Source organism: Bos mutus, chromosome 3, assembly GCF_027580195.1.
Source record: "Bos mutus isolate GX-2022 chromosome 3, NWIPB_WYAK_1.1, whole genome shotgun sequence".
NCBI classification, from domain to species: domain Eukaryota; kingdom Metazoa; phylum Chordata; class Mammalia; order Artiodactyla; family Bovidae; genus Bos; species Bos mutus.
The window spans coordinates 64,495,869-64,520,773 of NC_091619.1; the positions used below are offsets into that span (position 1 = coordinate 64,495,869).

The 24,905-nt window shown below is 40.9% G+C and overlaps 1 protein-coding gene and 1 non-coding gene across 4 annotated transcripts in view; both read right to left on the reverse strand.

Moving 5' to 3' along the window:
* GIPC2 (GIPC PDZ domain containing family member 2) overlaps positions 1 to 22,149 on the reverse strand; it is a 102,877-nt gene extending 80,728 nt beyond the window's left edge. Inside the window, exon 1 of one of the 3 annotated variants that reach the window (XR_011463689.1) lies at positions 21,729 to 22,149. Coding sequence is in view for 2 of the 3 variants with exons in the window: in XM_070367807.1 (XP_070223908.1) it covers positions 21,729 to 21,968 (240 nt within the window). In the remaining variant the exon portion in view is untranslated. The remainder of the gene's footprint in view (positions 1 to 21,728) is intronic. The other 2 variants (XM_070367807.1, XM_005904955.2) reach the window with 2 other exon arrangements.
* On the reverse strand, positions 7,402 to 7,474 carry TRNAG-CCC (transfer RNA glycine (anticodon CCC)). Its single transcript has one exon. It is a non-coding gene; the product is annotated as a tRNA-Gly (tRNA).
* Positions 22,150 to 24,905: the final 2,756 nt, after the last annotated feature.

The following is a 24,905-nucleotide window of genomic DNA, read 5'->3' on the forward strand; positions in this document are numbered from 1 at the left end:
TGATAGAATTATTTTTTTAATATAAATTTATTTATTTTAATTGGGGGTATTTTTTGTGTCTTCATAACTCACAGGGGGCTTTTTTGTTTTGTTTTTGGCCTCACCACACCACTTGTAGGACCTCAGTTTCCCAACCAGGGACTGAACCTGGGCCAAGGCACTGAAAGCACAGAATCCTAACCACTAGCCTACAGGATCTCCTTATAATTCACAGTTTAAAAGTTCTTTCTACCTATCTCATTTTAGCCTTAAAAAAAAAAAAAAGAGGCAACTCTGAGGTCTATGGTGAATTGTGTTTCCTTTAATACATAGAAGTGTTATGTAATTGTTATGAATTGAAGTGTTATGCAATGAAATGCTAGGCATTGAAGTGTTATGCATTCTTATCCTATAATTTCATATCCTCTCAAAAATTTCAGGCACAAAGTAAAGCCTTCCCTTACTCCAATATCAGCAAAACAGATATCTAGAAAGGAGCTATGTTATACTTGGAATGGTTATGAAAAACAAAGAAAAAAATAGCAGTAAACAAAAGAAGGAAACAGTGGGTTAAGGGGTAAAAGACCCACATCTAGTCCCAATTCTGTTCTCTCACGAGTTCAGTCATTTGACCTTCTTGGTCTTCATGGACATCCTGGCATTAGGAAAGCTTGGTCTACATCACACAGCTATTACTAAAACTCAGTAAGAGAGTATACATAAAAGTGCTTCTAAAGGTTATTATTAGTATTATCCCTGGAATACAGGTGCTCCTTGAATAATATTTACACCTACATTTGACAGCTTCTTAAATTGCATTATTTTTCCTGAAAATTAGATTTGCTCCTTTTTAATGTCATAACCAGGATGGACTTCATTTTCTCCCATAAATTACAGTATCCTTCAACTTTTTTTGTTGAGTGTAACTTATGACCATTTTTTTTACCATGCTTTTATATTTCAATTCCTATTTTTCAGTTCTTATCACATGGTTATGATTATTCACCCTAGAAACTCAATATGGCTAGGATGATAAGAGTCTGAACTACTGTATAGAGCCATTAATATAAAATAATATTACTTTTTCTCTGGTGGTGCCATTATATATTCCATAAGTATGCCTTGTGAATACATTTAAATAAATCATTTGCCATTAGTGTTTCAAAAGATATTCTGGCCCACAGATCACAAATCTCTCCAGAAACACATCAGATTCATTTTTAAAACTCCAGGAAGTCCATTTCCAACTTTTTGTTTAATGCCTTCCTTAAACAGGAACTGAGTTGGCCCAAGATTCCACATGTTCCAAAATCTCTGGAAGAAATTATGGGCTTATATGGCTCGCGTTTCAGTATTTGGGAATGTGATTTTAAACATAAGCAACTAAAACAGTTACCTCCTGTGATTATCTAAAATAACAGTGTTACCAAATACTTTAATACAACTACTTTCCTACACCTCAATCTACCAAGAACCTTGATAACTCTTTATATTTTTCTAAAATAAGCATTATAGAAATATCAGCCAATGTCATTACAGAAAATAAAGACGAGAAAGTACATAATAATACTAAACCTAGTAATTAACCATACTTTCATCCGGAGTTAATACCACCATCTTTGTACACAAGAAAACCACTTGGATTATGTTTTCTTTGTTAATGACTAACGTTCTTCTGGGCTGTTCTCAGATAGAATTATTTAGGCTATTATCTAAACCTCACAGACTTTTTCCCAAAAAGAGAAAAAAGACTGTATTTCCATCTAGTCAATTGCCTTTAAAATAGCAGGAATTAAAAACAACTTGAAACTAAGCATAATTATTGAATAAAAAAGATAACCCACTTATCCTGAGTGCTTGAACAAAAGAAACTATAGCCACGTCAGTGACAGAATTATATTACTCAAAACTATTTCCAAAAACTGAGTGTCTTATTCTACGTGATTCCCCAAAATATTTGGTAGATGTGTTGTACCAAGGAACTTCTAGAACTCAAACAATTCTTCAATGACATTCATGACTGGGACACCTGCCCATCCCTCTCAGCTCTACACAGTTTGGAAACTGGCTCCCAGCTCTAGTAGACCACTGTAAAAGTGAAAGAACTGGGAAGATAGAGGTCTGGAAGAACAAAGTAAATAAAAATTAACATCTCAGAAACACTAATTGATCACTTATGTGTACCAGGCATTTCCACATACTACCTCATTTCATCCTATGACAATTCTATGTGAGAGGCATAGAATGAGATGAGATTTTTATCTCATGAGAACATAGGATGTGAGAATGTAAATATTTAAAGAGATGAGAACAGATGAGAACATAAATATTTTACAGATGAGAACATAAATATTTAGAGAGATAAAAACAGTTTGTGATTAAGTAGTATTTGGTGCACATGTAACTTCAGCCCTGGTTATCCAACCCTAAGCTCTTTCCCCTACAATATTGCCTCTCTCATACCTAATATCTGCACAGAGAGATCCAAGTTACTGATCACTTCCTAAAGCATTAGCTCAGCTAATCCATTAGCTCAGAGCATCAGGTCATAAGTGCAGGCATCACTACACCCTATGCAGAAGGAAAAAAAAAAAAGCTCAACACCCCTTATATGATTTGTCTAAAGTCACATAGCTAGTGAATGACAGAGTCAAAACTGGAATTCAGACTTTGGTGCTTTTTCTAAGCCATGATACCATAGCTGTGATGTAAATATAAATTCAGCTTTAAACCTAAAACTCCTAAAAGGCAGAGACTACAAAGTTTTTGCTCTACATGGAGCCAAATATACTGTTTATTTAATAAACCACCCACTTCTTTAAAAGACTTAAGGAACTAACCTGATGGTCCAGTGGCTAAAACTCCACGCTCCCAATGCAGGGGGCTTGGGGTTAGATCCCTGGTCATGGAACTAGATCCTACATGCTGCAACTAAGACTTCATGCAGCCAAATAAATAAATATGTTTTTTAATTTAAAAAAAAAAATGAGTTAAGGTAGCTTACAAAAAGGAGCTTTTGTAATTGGATTTTAAGAATCAAATGTATTAAAAAATAAAATATCAATCAAAATATTGTTATTAACCACCTAATAATTTGATTAATATCAAAATACTAATACAGGGAATTCCCTGGTGGTCCAGTGGCTAAGACTCCACTCTTCCAGTGCAGAGGGCCCAGGTTCAATTGTTGATCAGGAAACTGATAGGTTCTGCAGGCCGCAACCAAAGATTCTGCATGCTACAACTAAGACCCAACACAGACAAATAATTTTTTTTACTATTAATACATTGTTTGACTTAATATGTCATTTTAAATTATTTCTTCCAGTTTATTTTAAAACTGACCATAACCTAAAGAAATGAATGGAATTAAATGGATATTTAAGATCTGTTATTTTCTCAGTATAACACATGTAATAAATTTCTAAAGATTTGTTTTTTTTAATATATATCATTTTATAAATATGATATCTTTGCCTTCACCTTGACAATGGCTACAGTCATCTAGAAAAAAGTTTCAGTTTCTCAAAGATATAAAATTGGCAACAAGACAGATATTTAGAAACCTGATACTGTATGCTCTATTTTAGACCTTCATAAGGATATTGTACAAAGCCCTGCCTAGAACTATGTAGAACTTTCTATAAATGATTCACTTCTAAATTAGCTGTCCTGGGTCAGCAGTGGCTTCTTAAATAAAAGGTGATTCATCCTTTGTACTGTTCTTTCCCTGGTACAACCACTGTTTTCCCCCATTTTTTTTTAATGGACAAAATAATGTGACAAAAATAATTTTATTCCCTACCCCGCAAAAAAGGAAAATCAAGTCACATGTTTTAATCTATGAAATGACTTCCCAGAGTAACCAAACAAACATTTTACTTTGTTAATGAAATCTAATCAAAGCGACTATGTTATCAAAGAAAGTCCTTGATAATCTCAAACCAATTCTTGAAACATATGAAAAGGTTAAAAGAATAGCAATAAGTTTTAGTCTTGCCTTTGTGGATATTACATAGACACTAAAGCAACGAGTAAGATAAATCAAACATGGATAGCTATATATATCTATCCTCTTCCACAATATGCTTCAGGTCAGAGGAGATATCTGAGCTTTAGCCTAGTATAATAATGCTGCAAGGTTACGTGCCAATTTGAAAGACATCATAAATCACCAATATTCCCTATGTCAGGTGCTGTCTCAAATTTTCCAGGTTTGTAAACCACTTATCCTCTTAAAAGCTTCCTCTTGTTTGACACTTAAGATGCAAGAGAACCTCAAATGGGAAGGAGAAACTATAACGAGATGTTTTACATCCAAGAATGTAGCAGTTTGTGAGATATTAAATTATAATTATTAGTAAAGAGACCTATGACTAAACTTTCCAGTTTACTAAATATACAAACATGAATTTAAAAAAAAATAGCTATTTGATCCCCAACAGGTCCTTAAACAAAATTTTGAAATTTGTTTGGCAAAATGCTCATGTATTACATCATTCATATCAACCAGGAAGCAGACTTGTAACACTTACAATGAAATATCTGTGAGGTATGTGATATTTCAAAACCACCCAAGGGAATTAATTCCCTGGCAGTCCAGTGGTTAGGATTTTGTATGTTCACTGCTGAGGGCCCGGGTTCAATTGCTGGTCAGGGGACTAAAAGACCACAAGCCCTGCAGCATGGCCAAACAAAAACAAAACAAAAAACCCATCCAAATAAATCATGGAAAACTGGGAAGCAAGCATGGGGAGCCACCAGGGGTCAAAACAGAGTGATGAGAGGATATGATCCTGACGGAAAGAGATGAGCGCTTTATGAAGAAAATGGGCCATGCAAGAAACTGTAAACATCTTGAGAAGAGAGAAAAATTGCAATTGATTTTTATTCTAAACTAGGACACCTGAAAGACATTAGAAAAATATACTGCAGAGTGACAGGGCAAGAGGAGACAAGGGAAAATGTACTATGGGGTTCCCTCGATGAGAGGTGACTAGGGGCTGGGTGAGGGAGTGGAGGCAACTTATTAACCACCTTAGACCCTTATTCATTAGAAGGCCTGAGATGCACAGAAAACCTCACCCATGGGTAGGGCCGGTGAGATGCAAGGGAGAGTGTGTAAAAATTCTTCTAGGCTTGGGTTGCTCAATTTTGAGCCACCTCCCACCCCACGGGTAGACAGCGCCAAGAAGAGAGACTGGGAAGACATGGAGAGGAGCTGCCAGGAATAGAATCCTGTCATAGCATTGGAGACACTTAGTCACAACCCCAGCTAGAGCCTCTCACCTTTGCTCCAGAGTTGTTTATGACCCGCTCCCACCCCGCCCCATCACGAAGCAGCTTCTTCCCACCCTCTGCTGGCCAACATTCCTGCCCTTCCTGCCCATGGGACTCCTGGGACTGGGGTAGAGGGAGGAGTTAGAGAAGAGGGGAGGAGGACCCCGCAGGGCCAGGAAACTTCCCGAAGAAGCTGGCAGGCTGCTGCAGGGTTCCGTCCTCAACTCCCAAGAATGTGTCAGCAGGCCAGAGCCAGGACAGGCAGTACCAGAGTCTCCTGGCTTCAAGCTTAGTGCTGACACTGTACCTTCACTACCTGCTTCTATTTTTATCCCTACACCCTCCTCTCCCCACACCGTCCCTAAATCCCTACCATTCAAAACCTTCCTTACTGCCCGGGAAACTGGCTTGACTTGTGGGTGCTTAATTAGCAAATGTACAATAAACTTTCTCACGTCACCTTTTTTTTTTTTTTCCTTTTCTATAATTAGAGGGACTCTGAGTCCTAGTTTACCCCTGTTGTCCCAGAGTAATTATTAATACCTTCCTTTTCACTCTGTGAAGTGTCTGGGTAGGAAATATAAGTTCCCTAGCCACCTATTTATAATACTTCTTCTATTAAGCTGATCAAATAAGCACGCTTCCTTTTCAGGATGATAAGACCAGACAACATGAGATAAAAGGAAAAACATGTGATTTGCATGTTGAAGTAAAGTAATGGTAGAGTTCTTCCTCTATCCTTTAGCACCTAAGTAATCTTACCCAGAAGCTTCTTGGAAGTCAGTGTCCATGATTGAAGCACAATTAAGATTCTATGAGTCTTAACAAACGTGGGGAGAGTTGAAAATGAGCTCTAAGTGTTCTGTGGCAAAAGAGAGTAGAATAATTTAGAATTCCATGCTGAGGAAAATTCTGTCACAGGTATATCTAGAGATATGACAACAAGAAATATGGGTATTCCTACAGAGTTATTTTTTGGCTCAAGAGAAATAAGCATCGATAATGCAATGCAAAATAATTCTGAATAAATTAATATATTTAATATTTCAAGTTTAACTGAGATTTTTGTTGACTGAAATAGTTTATTAGGTTTACACTAAGCTTTATTGAAGAAGCCCTTCTCACAAGAGTCCACATTAGTTGCTGTAACATAGAATTCCATACTGAGATAGCTTAGTTTGAGGATCATGTATAGAGACAAACTTTTAAATTTGCTTTCCACACTTTCTGGGATTAGGCAAAAAGTAGGAGAATGAAACTGTACAGGTCTAGAATAGAAAAATTAAAAGGAAAAAATTACAAAAGATTAGTCAAAAAATTGCCTAAAAAGCATCTTTTTTGAGGAAAAGAAGGAATAAGAACTAACATTTATTGAATCATTGTTCTAGATACCTAATATGCTATTTCATTCAGTTCTAACAACACTCCTATAAGGCAGGCATTATTTGTATATTTTCCAGGTTCGATTGCATTACTCAATTTTCCAGGTGAGAAAATTGAAGCTCCTCGGTGGCATCTCTAGGCACCAAACTCAGGGTACACCATCCTACCCAGAAACCACCTCCTCATTAGACTGACCTAAAGCATTGCTGTCATGCCACCCTGACTATCTATCACAGGATCCTACAAGCCTGTGAAATAGCCACAGCAGATACGTAGCTTTGAGCTATTGCTAAAGCTTGGAATCTCACAAATTTAACTATCCATGTTTCACTCCGTATAATTACAGTCCGATAAGACTGATCCTAAAACTAAAAACGTAAAACAGGAGGCCTTTCTACTGTTTCTCCCTTGCTGTTGCTTTCCCATTTTGCCCACTGCCCCCTCCTTTACTGCCTAGCTTCACAGCACAGAGCAAGTGCTCAACCTCCAGCAAACTGGCATAAAGCAATGTTGCCAGTGGGTGGGTGAGGTGATACTGGAAAACTATTTGAAATGTTGTGGGAGCTTTTTTGGTTGTTACAATGATGATGTGACACCACTGGCACTGGGAGAGGTAGAGGATGAGGTAAGGATACTGCATGAAGTCTAATCTCAGAGAGGTTCAGCTCAGTGAAGAGCTGTTTGGCATTCTGCATGATTTTCTCTCTCTTTTTTTTTTCTTTTTGGCTGTGCTGAGTCTTAGTTGCATGCAGGATCTAGTTCCCTGACCAGGGATTGAACCTGGGCCCCCTGCATTGGGAGTACAGAGTCTTAGCTACTGGACCACCAGGGAAGTCCCCTGCATGATTTTCAAATGTCCTACTAGAGATTCATGTCGGGAAGAGAATATATACATAATGATTAAAACCTAGATCCTCTGTGTTACAGATAAAGTAGGCTTTGTTATGAGTTTTCCTGGACTGCAATTACCACGTAAACCAAAGAAAGCCTTTCTTATTTGCATAGAACCTTATCAAGAGTTGTTCATCTCAGAAAGTCAAGTCACTGTGTCCATGTTATTTGAATTTAACATAAAACATATCAGCTGCTCCTATTATTGTTAAATAGTTCTACAAATATCTACAAATATTTAAGAGAGCAAAAGATAACATAGAATCAAAATATTCCTGTCTTATTTCTATTGTTCTATTCTTTTTAAATTAATCACTGCAGATGGTGACTGCAGCCATGAAATTAAAAGATGCTTACTCCTTGGAAGGAAAGTTATGATCAACCTAGACAGCATATTGAAAAGCAGAGACATTACTTTGGCCACAAAGGTCCGTCTAGTCAAGGCTATGGTTTTTCCTGTGGTCATGTATGGATGTGAGAGTTGGACTGTGAAGAAGGCTGAGTGCCGAAGAATTGATGCTTTTGAACTGTGGTGTTGGAGAAGACTCCTGAGAGTCCCTCGGACTGCAAGGAGATCCAACTAGTTCATTCTTTGGAAGGAATGATGCTAAAGCTGAAACTCCAGTACTTTGGCCACCTAATGCAAAGAGTTGACTCATCAGAAAAGATTCTGATGCTGGGAGGGATTGGGGGCAGGAGGAGAAGGGGACGACAGAGGATGAGATGGCTGGATGGCATCACTGACTCAATGGACGTGAGTCTGAGTGAACTCCAGGAGTTGGTGATGGACAGGGAGGCCTGGCATGCTGCGATTCATGAGGTCACAAAGAATCGGACACGACTGAGCGACTGAACTGAACTAAACTGATTAGCTATTAAGTATAGATACAAGCAACTGACTGCTTCATTATGTCTTCTAAGATAGTTTTCCCAAGTATTTGCATTGAAATCCATATTTGTTTCTAGTATTACTGTTAAGGAATATATTAATTTTTAAAGTTTTATATACATAGGTAGATGTTATTGTTTAAATATTTATTTCAGGATAAGTAAAAGTGATGCCGCAAAATATTTGTTATTACAGGGGAACTTTGGGTCCAGTAAGATTAAGAACCACTTGTATAAAGGAAAGAGCATGAGCTGGGAGTTTGACAAACATAAGATAAAAGATATCTCTTTGGACTACATGATTTGAGTAGTTTATTTTTGTTCTGAGCTACCATTGCCTCATCTATCAATCACAGTCATTTCTGGGAGTGCTGTTAAGAACTGCTATTTCAGACAAAATAGCACAGGTTAAGTAGTAATGATAGGTGTTCAACAATAACTCCCTTCTCAATGCTCAAGCTGTGCTTCCCTCCCCCACTTAGCTTTACAAAAAGGCAGGAAAATTAAGATAGGAAGCAGGAAGTATAAAGAATACAAAAGGAGAAAGGGAGTAACAAATCATGACCAGTACCTAATATTTAACTATACCCAGAACACATTGTTAGTATCAGATGTGAGAAGGTTTAAGTTACATTCTGGCCCTAGATCAAGTTACATTCTGGCCCTAGATCATGAAGAACAGGTTGTTAATGCCAATCACACAAACACTACTACTTAATGCAACATATGGCTATGCAAATTGTTCTAAGAATGGATACAGAATTATTATTTCTTCAATCTTGTTACTGTGTATCCCTGTAAGACCACTTAAAGTTAACACTGTAACTTAAGAACCTGTGACTTTTACAGACTGAGATATAGATCCTAGATTTTAGCCTTTTTTTTTAAGGTTGGAACTTTTCCTCTATGTGTGCTTTGATTATCTCCATGGAGATTTTTATACAATAGCAGATGCACTTTCTGGAGTGCTAGTGTTCTTGAGCCTCTTAGCCACTACTAATTGGATCCAAATACATCCCTAAAAGGCAAATATTCTATCACTGACAAGATCTAAGATCCTTTCTACCCTTTCACTTATCTGTAGAAGCCATAGGACCTCCCTGGTATTAGCCATGTCCAAGCTTCAACTTTCTACTCCACATTTTAATCACCAAAACTTCAGAGTACTCAGTACACCCCAAACAGAAAAGCTAGAGTTTCTAAGACAGTGAGAAAAAGAAGCAGTTTTTGGATCACAATACAGAGAAACAGTGGCAGTCATCCATTCTCAGTTGGCTTCCTCTTTTCTTTACCTTGGCAAGTATCTAGCCCAAAACTATTTGTTAGTTGCTTTATTGAATAAATAGTTTCAAGGAACACCTTTAGATGTACACCAAAATTCACAGAAGCATTAATTACAATTGCCAAAAAATGGAAACAACCTAAATGTGAATAGACAAAGGTGGTGTGGTATATACATACAGTGGAATACTACTCGGCCATAAGGAAAAAAATTTTGCCACTTCAGCAACATGGATAGACCTGGAGAGCATTATGCTAAGTGAAACAAGTCAGACAGAAAAAAAGAAATGCTACATGATATCACCTATATGTGGACTCTAAAAAAAGTACAACAAACTAGTTAATAAAGAGCAACAAAAAAAGAACAGGCTTACAGATATAGAGAACAAACTGGTAGTTACCTGTAGAGAGAGGGAAGGAGGGAGAGAAAGAGAGGGATAGGGGACTAAGAGGTACAAACTACTATATATAAAAAATAATCCACAAGGATACATTGTAAAACAGCAGGATTATAGCCAATATTTTATAATAACTAAAAATGGAATATATCTTAAAAATTTTGAGTCACTATGTTGTATACTTGAAACATAATGCTATGCATCAACTCTACTTCCATTTTTTAAAAAAATGAATACCTCTGGTTATGTCAGGTGATAGGGGTTTATCATAAGGAGACACAGGGAAGCAAAAGTACAGGAAATATTTTCAGAAGACAGGCTTCTTAGAAATTACTAAAAATTGGCTCATTGCCATTAAAGACACACTATCAGCTCTCCTGACATGAATGACACTCTGATGGCCCTCTGTGACCCTGAAAAGACTGCAGTGACTCTTGTCATCTCCAGGCTTCAGTGTCAGGTCCACTTTTTGCTTCTGCTACTACCAACTGTACAGAACAGATATATTGTATGCTCCTAATTTGGTTAAAAGTAGAAAGGAGGTTTACATCCACATAGATATGTATTTACTTTCACACACATACTTATAAATTCACAAATTTTATTTTTCTATAAAGATGGTCAAAAAAGTGGCCAAGCCAGATGCTTCTGGGGAAGGAGGACTAGGGAACTATGGTTCCCACCCCACCCCCCCCCCCCACCAAAAAAAAAGTGGATACGCTTTCCACTAAGTGCATATATTATTTTTTCAATTAAATTAACAATTGGTTTTAAATAACATTTACTATGTAGCTCCACTGTGGACTTCTGCTTCAGAGAGTTATTTCTGCTTGGAGATTTAGTGAATGAATAAAACAAAACCACAGAAACCATTTTCCTTTGGTGGCCTTTGGTCAAACATAGATATGCTCATTAACTGCTGCTGCTGCTGCTAAGTCGCTTCAATCATGGCCGACTCTGTGCAACCCATAGATGGCAGCCCACCAGGCTCCCCCATCCTTGGGATTCTCCAGGCAAGAACACTGGAGTGGGTTGCCATTTCCTTCTCCAATGCATGAAAGTGAAAAGTGAAAGTAAAGTCGCTCAGTCGTGTCCAACTCTTAGCAACCCCATGGACTGCAGCCCACCAGGCTCCTCCATCCATGGGATTCTCCAGGCAAGAGTACTGGAGTGGTATGCCACTGCCTTCTCTGGCTCATTAACTAAGAGCCAACAAATGGAAGGGAAGGTAGGTTATAATTAATAACACTGAAGAGGAGGTCAAGAGATGAGACAGGCTGGATTAGGAATATATCTTATGTATTGATTATAGCCGGAGAAGGTAATGGCACCCCACTCCAGTACTCTTGCCTGGAAAATCCCGTGGATGGAGGAGCCTGGTAGGCTGCAGTTCATGGGATTGCTAAGAGTCGGACATGACTGAGAAACTTCGCTTTCACTTTTCACTTTCATGCATTGGAGAAGGAAATGGCAACCCACTCCAGTGTTCTTGCCTGGAGAATCCCAGGGACGGGGAGCCTGGTGGCTGCCGTCTATGGGGTCACACAGAGTCGGACACGACTGAAGTGACTTAGCATAGCATAGCATAGCATTGATTATAGCTCTCATGTTTATATCTAAAAAGTTTTGAGGTAACTACAAAAGAACTTGTGTGATACCACAATCCCAAATGTCTAAGAAACATATTTGATGTCACAAAAGCAGAAAATGTCTTAGCTCCTAAAATTTTATTTCAATTCATATTACTGTACCTTATTGAATCAGATACATGGCATTCTATTTCCCAAGATTTTTACTGAGTTTAAAACACTTCATCTTGGTTACCAAAGAGGGAAGATAGAAGGAGAGAGAGGGATAAATTAGGAGTTTGGGTTTAACATACACACACTACTATATATAAAATAATCAATAAGAACCTATGTATAACATAGGGACTTCTATTCAATACTTTGTGATAACCTATATGGGAAAATAATCTGAAAAAGAAAAGATATATATACACATATAACTAAATTGGGCTTTGCAGGTGGCACAGCAGTAAAGAATCCACCTGCCAATGCAGAAGATGCAAGAGATGCAGGTTTGATTCCTGGATCAGGAAGATCCCCTGAAGTAGGAAATGGCAACCCACTCCAGTATTCTAGCATGGAAAATGCCATGAACAGGGGAGCCTGGTAGGCCATAGTCCATAGGGTTGCAAAGAGTCACACACAACTGAGCACGCATGCACACACTCCTCTATAAAAACCTTGCCTCTGACTCCTGTTGGCACAGAACTCCCCTTCTGGTTTTTGCTGCTGCCCAAATCAATTTTGTTCAAATATACTCAATTTTAATAAGGCTCAGTTTATCTTTTAACAGAGTAAATGGGGAAAGAATCACAGTATTTTTCCAGGTAAAGGGGAGAATAGACAAAAATCAGAGAACTAAGAATAGTCTCATGTTCTGTACAAGCCATGGAAGATATCTTCAACACCCCTAAATCAAGAAGTCTCGGGCTACATATTCTCCCCAGTGTCCTCTCCAACAGGACTCCTTATCTGCTGTTCATCTGCCTTTGTACTACAGGACCTACACTGGACCAGAGACGAGCACTGATCCACAGGCCACCTTTGCCCCACCTGTCCTGTACCCTGACTCACCAACAGAAACTCATTCTCAAGCAGTTCAAGTTTGAGACAGAGTGGGACACAAATACAGAGGCCAAAACTCAAAGACACAAAGAGGAGGCAATAAGGGCCTTAAAGGAGCAAAATCAAAGGAGAGGACAGTCAAGAACAGAGTAAGAGGGACTTCCCTGCTGGCGCAATGGATAAGAATCTGCCTGCCAATGTGGGAGACATGTGTTCGATCCCTGGTCCAGGAATATTCCAAATGCCACAGAGCAACTAAGCTTGTGCACCACAACTACTGAGGCCCCCCACCTCAACTATGAAGCTGGAGTGCTACAGCTACTGAAGCCCATGCACCTAGATCCTGTGCTCAACAACAAGAGAAGCCCTGCGATGAGAAGTCCTCACACCACAGCAGACAGTAGCCCACACACGCCACAACTAGAGAAAGCCTGTGCAAAGCGACAAAGACCCAGCACAGCCAAGACAGATAAAAAGTAGACCAATCAATAAATAAAATTTGAAACTAAAAGAGTAAGAAGTAGGGAGAGAGTGGCAGAGAGGGAAGGTAAAGGACTTGCTCTTGGTTTCCCAGAGTCTAAAGTTACTGCTTTCACTCAGACAAGCATGAGTGATATTCCAGCAGTCTACAGAACTGGACTGTCCAGCTACAGAGGTGATTCTGGGCTTCCTCACCTCCCTGTATGTCCTAACAAATACATACACATTGTCCAAGGTAACCTGAGTGTGTCCATCTCTTACCACATGCATTCAGGATGTCTGGAGGGGTGGGTGCAGGGGAGGGATGGCAAAGGGGCCACCATCTGTCTGTGAGGTAGCAGAGGCTTGGGGAGGGGTTCAGACTTGATTCTACTGTTGTTTACACACCTACTTCAGAGGATCTCCAGAACACAGAGCAACAATCTTAAATCCATTTCTTATCCTCCTCATAGCAACGAGGTCTATAGGACAGGCTGGTGAGAGTAACTTCCCACTTCTCAAAACGAGTTACAGCTCTTGTCGGGGGGCAGGTGGCAGGAGTTGTTTCTTTGATTTTGCTTGCATTCTTCATATAAAACCAAGGCTGATGCTCAATAGGCATAGTGAGCACACATAATGATTGTAGTATATTTAGAACTTCTCAGATAGTACTGCGCAGTTCCAGAAAATACCATCCTATTTGACTTAAACAAAACTTTATGAAGAAAACACAGCAAATGAATAGTCAGTTGTGTTTCAACTTGATAAAACACCAGCCAGGGATCACTCCTCTGCTGAAAAACAGTTGAGTTATTCTTATTGCCTACAGAATAAAACCTATACACCTTTAAGGACGTTTGTAATCTCACTACTGTCTACATCTTCAGCTTCATCTCCTACTGGATTCATCATCTATTTTTTAAAATTTTTATTGGGGTGTAGTTGATTTACAATGGCACCCCACTCCAGTACTCTTGCCTGGAAAATCCCATGGACGGAGGAGCCTGGTAGGCTGCAGTCCATGGGGTCGCGAAGAATCAGACATGACTGAGCGACTTCACTTTCACTTTTCACTTTCATGCATTGGAGAAGGAAATGGCAACCCGCTCCAGTGTTCTTGCCTGGAGAATCCTAGGGACGGGGGAGCCTGGTGGGCTGCCGTCTCTGGGGTCACACAGAGTCGGACACAACTGAAGCGACTTAGCAGCAGTTGATTTACAATGTTGGGTTAGTTTCAGCTGTACAGCAAAATGAATCTGTTTGACATATACATATATCTTCCATCATCTACTTTTATTTATTAAACTTTAATGGAGCATCTAAACCATCTAGCAACTCTGAAAATGAGATTTTAAGGAAAAATATCCTCCCAGCCCTCAGTAAGAGATAGGGAAGTAACTAAATGTGCTAATGCTATGTTAAAATATGCAGTTGTGGGTATTAAACATGGCTAGGTTGACAGATTCACAAAGAAGGCTTCTTCGAGGAGGTGACAGTTGAGACTCGAGAGGTGAGTAGGAGCTATCAGAACAAAAAAGTGAGAACATCAAGAGAAAAGGCACAGAGGACTTAAACAGTTAAACATTCTGGATTTAAAAGGTGGTTAGGACATGAGACTTAAGCACACACAAGGCAGGACTCTAGACAGGCAGGCCAGACTAGAAAACATTTGGCTGGTGGGGGTTATTTGTAAGTGCCATGGTCTGAATGCTTATCTTCCCTCCCCTAAAATTCAAATGTTGAAATCCTAGTGTCAATGGGTGGGGTTTTTGGGTGTTGCTCAAATTTTGAGGGTGGAGCTCTCATAAATGTGATTAGTGCCTGATCACAGAGGCTCCAGAGAGATCCTTAGCCCTTTTCACCAAGTGAAGACACAGAAAGAAGGTGCTGGTGATGAACTAGGAAACTGAGCCTTCAGGGGTAACCATGCCAGCACCTTGATTCCCAGCCTGCAGAATTGTGAGTAATAAGTTTTTGTTTTTTAATAAGCTACCCAGTTGGTATTACTTTTTTATAGCAGCCTGAAAGGAATAAGACAGTAACTGGGAGCCCTGTAGTTTTTTGAGACTGGTATAATCAGAGCATCAATATTAAAATAGAGGATGGGTGTGGGACAGTTCCTGGCAGTCCAATGGTTAAGACCCCCACTTCCAGTGCAAGGGCAAGGGTTCAGTCCCTGTTCAGGGAACTAAGATCCTACATACTGTGTGGCATGACCAAAAAAACTTTTAAAAGAAAAAAAATAAAGGATGGGTGGAATCAGGGAAATCATATTCAGGGTGCCCCTTTAGAATCTGTGTTGTAATAGACCACTGTCAATGCCTTCCAGTCAAAAGCCACCAGGAATTCTCATTTCTAGTTTACTGTCCCTTGCAACAAAGGAGACAGCACACCATGGAGAACTGTGGGGAGAGTCTGAGTAGGAGGGTATTAGAAAAGATTTGGGCTTGTGTCAGGTGATGTTAGGGAAGCTTGGACTTGCTGTCAGGAAGTGGGGCCAAATCTATGACTCAATATCCTAGTAAACTTATTAAAAGGTGGGAAAAAATGTCAAAAGTAAAGCTGTGGTTGGTAAAAGGAGCTTCAGTCAATTATATTAGTCAAGGCAAGAGGATGTCTGATTATTTTTGTGGTATGGACAATGTTTGCATTTTTGTCTCTGTTCAGACATGATTACAGAGTAGTCTTATTTCTGTCTGACCCATCACAGTCACAGAATGGTCCCTTCTGATGCTGATGTTCTATGAAATTATCATGTCCAACATGAAACCATCATGACCTGCCTGTGAGCGTCAGGTCAGCTCCCAGATGTCAGGAACTGACTTTCTCTTTCTCACACTTCTGCTCAGTGTTGTTGGGCTTGCTTCATAATCCTCGGATCTCAATGATAAAGTGCACACCAAACTCCCAATTCCTTCATTTACCTGTGTTTTTACTGTTTTTCCTAGGAGAGCAGCATACAAGTCAATGAGCCCCATTTTGTTCTATCTTCCTAGATTTCTCATATGGGAACCAGAAAGACACTGTTCAACTTGCCAGTTATCTGCCATTGCTGGGAAATGATCAAGTTTGCATCACTGTTCACAGTCTCCAGAAAGTGCCACGATGACAGAATACTGACTCCCACAGGGGCTCAGGGCTGGCGTCAGCAAGTTGAGAAAAGCAAGCAGTTTCAGTTTCTGGAAGGTTTCACGAGACAGCACCCCATACACTTAACTTACTTAGGAAGCATTCTACTTACAGAGATTCCAGCTTTGCAATTTCTGGAATTTGTGGACACGTAAACATTGGATCCAAGTCATTTTTACTTAGCTTCTCAGTCTTCATACTTCACCCTCTTACTACTCCCCAGTGAAGATATGAGTGATGCTCCTCATGCCTAACCCCCTCAAAGACTAGTTTCTTTCCTCACACTATAGTATTAAAAAAAAAAGAAATTAACACATACATAAGATACCAGTATTGTAATCAGTACTAAAGCTTTATGCTAAAGATTCAGGATTTTAAATACCATATTTTCATGAAGAATCTTTTACTCAACATATTTTGAACTCCAACTATGTTTCAGGTACAATTCTAGGCCCTTGTGGGCTGCATCAGAAAACAAAATAGACAAAATTCTTTGTGGAACTTATACTCTAGTATATGGGAGAGGAAAAAGACAAGTTAAATATATACAGGATGTTAGTATCAATGGAGGAAATTAAGTGCTGAAGGGAACAGGAGGTGCTATAACTTAGGAGTTTTGTTCCCTCTTTTTTTAGGGGTACTGTAATTTTAAATGGAGTGATCGGTACCAGTCTCAGTGAGAAGGCGATGTTAGAGCCGACTTAAGGAAGAGCATTCTGAGAATTCTCTGGTGGTCCACTGGTTAGGACTCTGAGCTTTCACTGCTGAGGGTGCAGGTTTGATCCTTGGTCAAGGAACTAGGATCCCTCAAACTGGGTTGTATCTGGCCAAAAAAAAAAAAAAAAAGAAGAAGAGCATTCTGCTAAGGAGGGATAGCTTCTGGGAAAGATGCAAAAGCCCTAAGGCTCTAGAGTTCAAGGACTAGCCAGGAGGCCATACTGGGTGGAGCATAAAGAACACTGATGACTGAGTGGCCCCAGGGCCTGTAACCATCAATGGATGTTGACTTTTGCTCTAAGTAAGATGAGGAGCTATCAGTCTTGAACAGAGAAATGAGACATGAAATGTTATCTCACTGGAGATGGCAACTTTTGAGTTTTGTTATAAAGGAGAAATGGGGTAATAGTGTGGAGGGATGGGAGCAGGTGACAAGAAAAAGTTTGTTTCATTTTTTTAAGACAAATAGCATGATTGCATGTTGAATATACAGCTTGAAATTAAAAATCACACTTTTTGCCTTTTCTGCTTCCCAAGTACCTTGTATTTGACTGCTTTAAGTATTGAGAGACAAGGGACCGTATTTGCTTGACCCATTCAATCAACAAATTATTTAGTAGTTACATCACATACAAACTAATATAACTAAATCAAAGTTAATCATTTCAGAAATCTTTAGAGGTTTCAGTTTCTGGATATGTAAAGTATCTAACAAAATTTATTTCTTAATAGCTTTCAAATTCACTCTTTTCCTGCAATCTTTCCACATAATAGAGAATTAAGAAAACACATCAAGACACAAATGCTTGTCAAACAATTACAGTGGTTCAGATAATCAAAATGCCCTTCAACAAGTTTTATGACCACAGCTCAAGAGTGTAGTGACCAACTCAAATGAATCCTGAATATTTTAAAAGATGGTGTTAAACTTTTTGTAAGAGTGTCCCCATATTTATGAGTTAACTGTTCTTTTAGATGAGATTTTTTTTCCCTTTACTGAATTGCTCGTTTAGCTGTTTAGAAAAATGATATCAGCTGTAAGAGATTTTTTTGCATAATTGGCCATCTGTTTCAAGGTAATGATTACAGACTGCACCCTGCAAGCAACCCATAGCTTTCGTTAGCTTCCTCCTTCAGGAACCAGGAAATAGGTGAAATCCATAATTATCAGATTCACAACAGCCTCTTTCTGAGGCAGTAAGTATTTTTGTGGTTGAGTCTGAGGCTTTTCTTGAAAAGATCATTTGTTTAAAAAAGAAGTTTTGCTGGTTTGTATTTGGAATTCAAATGAAGTTACTGAGAATCCCATGGCTGCTACGTAGTGAACTTGGAACCAGGAAACATTTCGAATCCCAGCTCCACCCCACGCCAGTCCCGTGACTCTAGGCAAGCTGCTTGGCTTCTCAGAGCCTCACTTAGCTCAATGGCAAAATGAAAAGAATCTTGCCTCAGTGCAATGGCAAGGATGGGATGACCACCATGTAGACTTACATGCCTGGCACAGCCAGGGGCACATTATAGACTGCCAGTAAATCCACCTGGATCTGCTACACCTGCCATCAGGTCAGGCCAAAGCCTTCCCTTTCTTCCTTAGCAAAGAAAGTACAGCTCTTCAGACAGTGCCATTTGTATCCTTAGAGCCACCTCTCTAGAGAAAAGGCAGGACTTCTGAGATAATCATATAAAAGGGAGAAATTTTTTGTTTGGGGGGTTTCCTCCCCACTGACATCTCAAGTTTATACCACTATTCCTCTTGCTGGGAGGATGGGATGATAAATGGATCTCACTGGTGTGCATTTTATTTTAATAAATTACTTGTTTCAAAAGTAACTATTGAGGACTTTCCTGATGGTCCAGTGGTTAAGAATTCACCTGCCAATGCAGGAGGCATGAATTCCATCACTGTTCCAGAAAGATCCCACATGCCATGGGGCAACTAAACTCATGTGCTGCAATTATTGAGCCCATGCACTGCAACTACTGAAGCCCACAGCTTGAGCCCATGCCCTGCAACAAGAGAAGCCACCACGATGAGAAGCCCATGCACCACAGCTAGAGAGTAGCCCCCGCTCACCACAACTAGATAAAGTCATATGCAGCAGTGAAGACCCAGCACAGCCAAAAATTAACTATTTTAAAAAGTAACTATCGAAATACTTTGACATATACTATGATGATGCATATATACTTTATCCTGAATATACTTAACTCTTTTTAATCCAAATGGAAAACCTGCATATAAACGTTGTTTATATACATAAATACTAACACATGGGGCTTCCCTGGTAGCTCAGATGCAAGGCAGGAGACCTGGTTTCAATCCCTGGATCAGGAAGGTCCTCTGGAGAAGGAAATGGCAACCCACTCCAGTATTCTTGCCTGGGACATCCCATGGACAGAGGAGCCTAGCAAGCTATAGCCCATGGGGTCACAAAGAGTCGGACACGACTTAATGACAAGACAACAACAACATACTAAGATATATGCCTAGGGTTACAAAAATTTATGAACTTTGATAAAACACATCATAATACCCACTGTTTGTCTTGAAATTCTAATGCAAGTCAGCGCATTGGAAACCAAAAATGCTGAACATGGTTGTCAAGCTATTACTGAGACACCCTGGAAAACGTGGGAAGCAATATAGCAATATAACCTCATGGAATTTGGAGCCAGGAAAAACCCTGATTTTAGAGACTTCCCTGGAGGTCCAGTGGTTGATTTCACGCTTCTGCTGCAGGAGGCATGGGTTCAATCCCTGATCAGGAAACTAAGATCCTACATGCCTTGAAGGGCAGCCAAAAAAACAACCTCACAAACACATGTAATTTGAAACACAAATGAAACACAAATTTTGAAAATTTTCTAAACCTCAAAGCATTAATTTTCTATCTATGAAGCAGAGCTAATAATAATACTTCTCAGGTATTAAGTGGATTGAGTAAAGTCATGCATCTTGAGCTCAAAATAATAACACATTATGATGACAAAGACTTAATGCAAAGTAAATAAATCTGGAGTCCCTAGTTACAGCAGAGAAGTTTAAAGTTCTCAATTAAGAATGCTAACAGGCTCACTTAGCTTAGAACCCGGAAGATCCAAGTTTAAATAATGGCCCAGCCTTTTTGTTACTAGTTATGTGACTGTGGCCAAAGGCCAGTCACATTTTACCTCAGCCCCCTCATTTAATTGTTAAGTATTAATGACATTATTAATAGTTACTATATATAAAGCACTGACCATATGCCAATGCAATCTGATGTTTATCTATGTGCTCCAGTCTTCACAATAACCCTTCAAGCTAGAGGCTCTTACCTCTATTTTACAAATGGCTGAAATTGAGAGAAATTAAATTTGTTCAAAGCCACCCAGCTAGTAACTGGTAGAACCTGGATCCACAGCCTGGTTTATCAGTCTCCAAATCCTGTACTTAACTACCCAAATGACCTAACTCTCCTAGGGAAAATCAAAGAACATTACTTCTGCAAGAGTACTTTGTGAACTGAAACATCACAGAATGGGCTTGTGATTTGCCTACCCCTCAGTGCCTGGGAAACCTGAAAGGCTAGCTTCAATCTCTTTCATCTCATCTTGGAATTTTGTCTTTACCTCAATTTCACTTGAGCCGATCTGATAAACAACATTAAAGGACAGACAGCCAAAGACAGTTCTATGTACTCCCAAGAGTTCAGGGCAACAAAGTGTTAGTCGGTCAGTTTGTGTCTGACTCTTTGCGACCCCATGGACCGTAGCCCGTCAGGCTCCTCTGTCCATGGAATTCTCCAGGCAAGAATACTGGAGTGAGTAGCCACTCCCTTCTCCTGGGGATCTTTGCCACCCAGGGATGAACCCAGATCTCCTGCATTGCAGGTAGATTTTTTACCCCCTAAGCTACCAGGGAGGCCTTCAAGGCCTCAAGACCTTGTGCTTCTCCTTGAAATGTGGACAAAATACTTTCTTGGACTAACTCCTCACACCTGCATTTGCAGTTAGCTTGTTAAGTATAAAAAGTCACATAAATGTCTCCTGAAACTAGCTATAACAAACTCCAGTTGCTGGCACACATGCCATCAATCTAATTAAGGCAAATTTCAGTCCCCTTTCAAGGATACGGTGTCAAATGTAGAGCTAGCCCCTCTGAAATTTCTGTCAACTAGTCCCCTGCAGTTCAGTATAACTTACTTAGTTATCCACCCTTGGAATAATAATCTTCTTGGAAACACCAAAGTGTTGGTGCTGGACATGACATATGAGGGACAAAGTGGGGCTCAGTTTGGCATCACCTAGCCCCTCAATCCTGGAGATTCTCAGCGTGGCCATCTCACCCCGGCAGAGGAAACAGGAGGGCAAGGTCCAGATAAAGTGAAGGGTGTTAATTTACCAACCAGATCTCGACGCTGGAAAGCCGCTAAAGCTGCTGAATCTGGGGCTACTAGAGTCTATTCATTTGCATGAGGAAGAAAGGTCGTCCCGCGTTTCCCAGAAGCCAGATTGAGCCTGGAGAACGTGACTCTCTCCGGTCCTGGGACTGCCGTTTTCCCTTCACAGTAAAACAATCTGGCTGCCCCTGGGGCGCTCACGAGGGACCCCGTCCCTCTTTCGACCTCGGAATCGGGGAAGCGCAGCCGGAGCCAATTTAAGCCTGCGCAGCGGGGGTGGGAGATGCTGAGCCCCAGCGCCTGGCCCTTACCTCCGACGGAGGGATCTCAAACACGCCCGCGATCTTGGCGTAGAGCTCCTGGATACTGGAGAAATTCTCCACTCTGCCCGTGGCGCTTCCGTGGGCCAGCTGCGTGTGGAAAACCAGCCTGCGGGCGGGCGCCGGAGGGCTGGGCAGGCTGCGGACAGCCGCATCCGTATGCTCGCCCTCCACCAGTCGGGAGGTCTCCTTGGTGTTGAATTTCTTTTTTCTCCGCAGCCCCAGGGGCATCTTGCCTGGCCGAGGGCGGCGGCCCACCTGCGCTGCCAGCGGGCTGCTGCCTCCTTGGCCGGCCCCCTGGACTTTGTGCCCAGCGGCCCGCCCGCTCGAGGCAGGTGCAGCCTGGGCTGGGCCAATAGCAGAGGGCCTTCGGCCGGGCCCCGTCTGGTCAGGGCCCCCTCCTCCACTGGGAGGAGCTGCACCTGCAGGCGGAGGGGCCACCAGCCCTCTGGGATCTGCGAGAAGAAAAGTTGGACCTCAGGATAGGGAATGTTGCCTGCCTTTCCAGTTCTACAAAGATCAAACCATCAGCCTCTGCTGCTGACCCTACCCCTACCCCGCGCCCTGAGGGGAATTCAGGATGCGGAAACAAGGAAGCATTCTGTGCTTTGGAGAGTGTCCCTAGATAGTTAAGATGCATATCTTAAGGAATAATTTCAGTGAACCCAGACTCTTTCATCTTCTCTTACATAGGAAAATTCTACAGTCATTAATTTGAAATGTCTGTTCTTTGTGATTAGCAGTAATCTTTTGATATTCCAGTACATGTTTTTATCCAACAGAAACACTCATATATCGTGGCTCCTCCCTTACCTCTTCTAAGCAGTTTCTCAGAGCTATCTGAGAGGCTGTCTACTCAGCTAGAGTAAGGTCCTCAAGTGAAACTTAACTCGAAACTTTCAGGTTGTGCATGTTCTTCAGTTGATAACCCACTCCCTCATCGCATTTCCTAGCTTCTTTTCCCTCTTTAAAAAATAAAAAAAGTTGGCTCAATTTCTATAAAAGCCTTAGGATGCTGATTCTACAGAGCACCACATCTTAGGATACAACATGATGGCCCTTCTGGTGACAGTCATAAACGTGTGGTAGGGGCTCACATGTTTGTGGCCAGGCCACATGCTTTCATGTCTGTACACAGAGGATAAGAATTTAAGTGGAAGACAATCTCCATCTTTTTTCTCTGTACCATTGGAGAAGGCAATGGCAACTCACTCTAGTACTCTTGCCTGGAAAATCCCATGGACGGAGGAACCTGCTAGGCTACAGTCCATGGGGTCGCAAAGAGTCAGACACTTGAGCGACTTCACTTTCACTTTTCACTTTCGTGCATTGGAGAAGGAAATGGCAACCCACCCCAGCGTTCTTGCCTGGAGAATCCCAGGGACAGAGGAGACTGGTGGGCTGCCATCTATGGGGTCGCACTGACGCAACTTAGCAGCAGCAGCAGCAGCATATACCCTGCAGGGCAGAATTGGAAGGAAAAGTTTTGAGATTAGTACCACATTAGATTTATAGTCACATACCCTCAGCTGACCCCTCAACAACTCTCAGTAATCCTTGTTACTTTTTCCTGGGTACCTTTCTCTCACCAGTTTCCCTGGTGGCTCAGATGGTGAAGTGTCTGCCTGCAATGTGCGAGACCCGGCTTTGATCCCTGGGTCAGGAAGATCCCCTGGAGAAGGAAATGGCAACCCATTTGAGTACTGTTGCCTGGAAAATTCCATGGATGGAGGAGCCTGGTAGGCTACAGTCCATGGGGTTGCAAAGAGTTGGACATGACTGAGTGACTTCACTTTCACTTTCTCTCCCAAATGTTCAGCACTCTACCTAAGTGATTTCTCCACCTCTGCCCTCCTTGGTCTCTGCAGAAAACCCTGTTTCATTCTACAGAGGAAACTGAGGCCATTCAGTGTGACTCCTGAACTTCCTCAATTCCCAACCCCTTGTCTGTAACTCCACTCACCTCCTTTCTCCAAACTCTGAAGAAATCTCTTCTTTTTACTTGACCCTTGTTCTGATCTCTTCATTCCTCAAGGGTCTCTATGCTTAAGCTACCAGCTGACTCTTGTTTCTCCTCCCCACTCAGTGCCACCCACTGATGGTCAAAAGCCCAAATATTTTACATTGTTTTCAAGTCCTCCACACCTCCACCCCTGCAGTCACCTCTACATTTTCACAACCAAGCAAAACAGCCTTAAATTATTAGCTGCATTTCCTCAATTCCTCTTTGCTCTTAGACTCACTGTGATCAGACTTTACCCCCAAGTGTCACTGAAATTGCTCTTACTATGGAAAGCATTTAGTCATCAGATACGATAAACACTTTTTGGTCTTTATCTTACTTCAACTTTTGGAGTATCTGACTGCATTGACCACCTTTATTCTTAAATCATGCCTCTGTTTTGGATTCTGTCTACTGAAATAAAAATGTACAATATGGGAGTTCTGAGTTTCTGTTTTATTTGGAGATTTACTAAGGACTGAAGAGCGCCGAAGAATTGATGCTTTCAAACTGTGGTCCTGGAGAAAATTCTCAAGAGCTCAGTTGGACAGCAAGGAGATCTAACCAGTTAATCCTAAAGGAAATAAACCCTGAATATTCATTGCAAGGACTGATGCTGAAACTGAAACTTCAATACTTTGACCACTTCAATACTTTTCAATACTTTGATGTGGCTGACTCATTGTAAAAGACCCTGATCCAGGGAAGTTTGAGGGCAAGAAGAGAAACAGGTGACAGAGGATGAGCTGGTTGGATGGCATCATCGACTTAATGGACAGGAGTTTGAGTAAACTCCGGAGGATAGTGAAGGACAGGGAAGCCTGTCATGCTGCAGTTCATGTGGTGACGAAATGTCAGACACGGCTTAGTGACCGAGCAACAACAATAGCCCAGTGCGTGCAATGTGAAAGTTGAACCATAAACAAGACTGAGTGCAGAAGAACTGATGCCTTCCAACAGTGGAGAAGACTCTTGAGAGTCCCTTGGACTGCAAGGAGGTCAAACCAGTGAATCCTAAGGGAAATCAACCCTGAATACTCCTTGGAAGAGCTTATGCTGAAGCTGAAGCTCCAGTACTTTGGTAACTTGATGCAAGAGTTGACTCATTGGAAAAGACCCTGGTGCTAGGAAAAGTTAAAGGCAAAAGGAGAAGAGGGCAGCAGAGA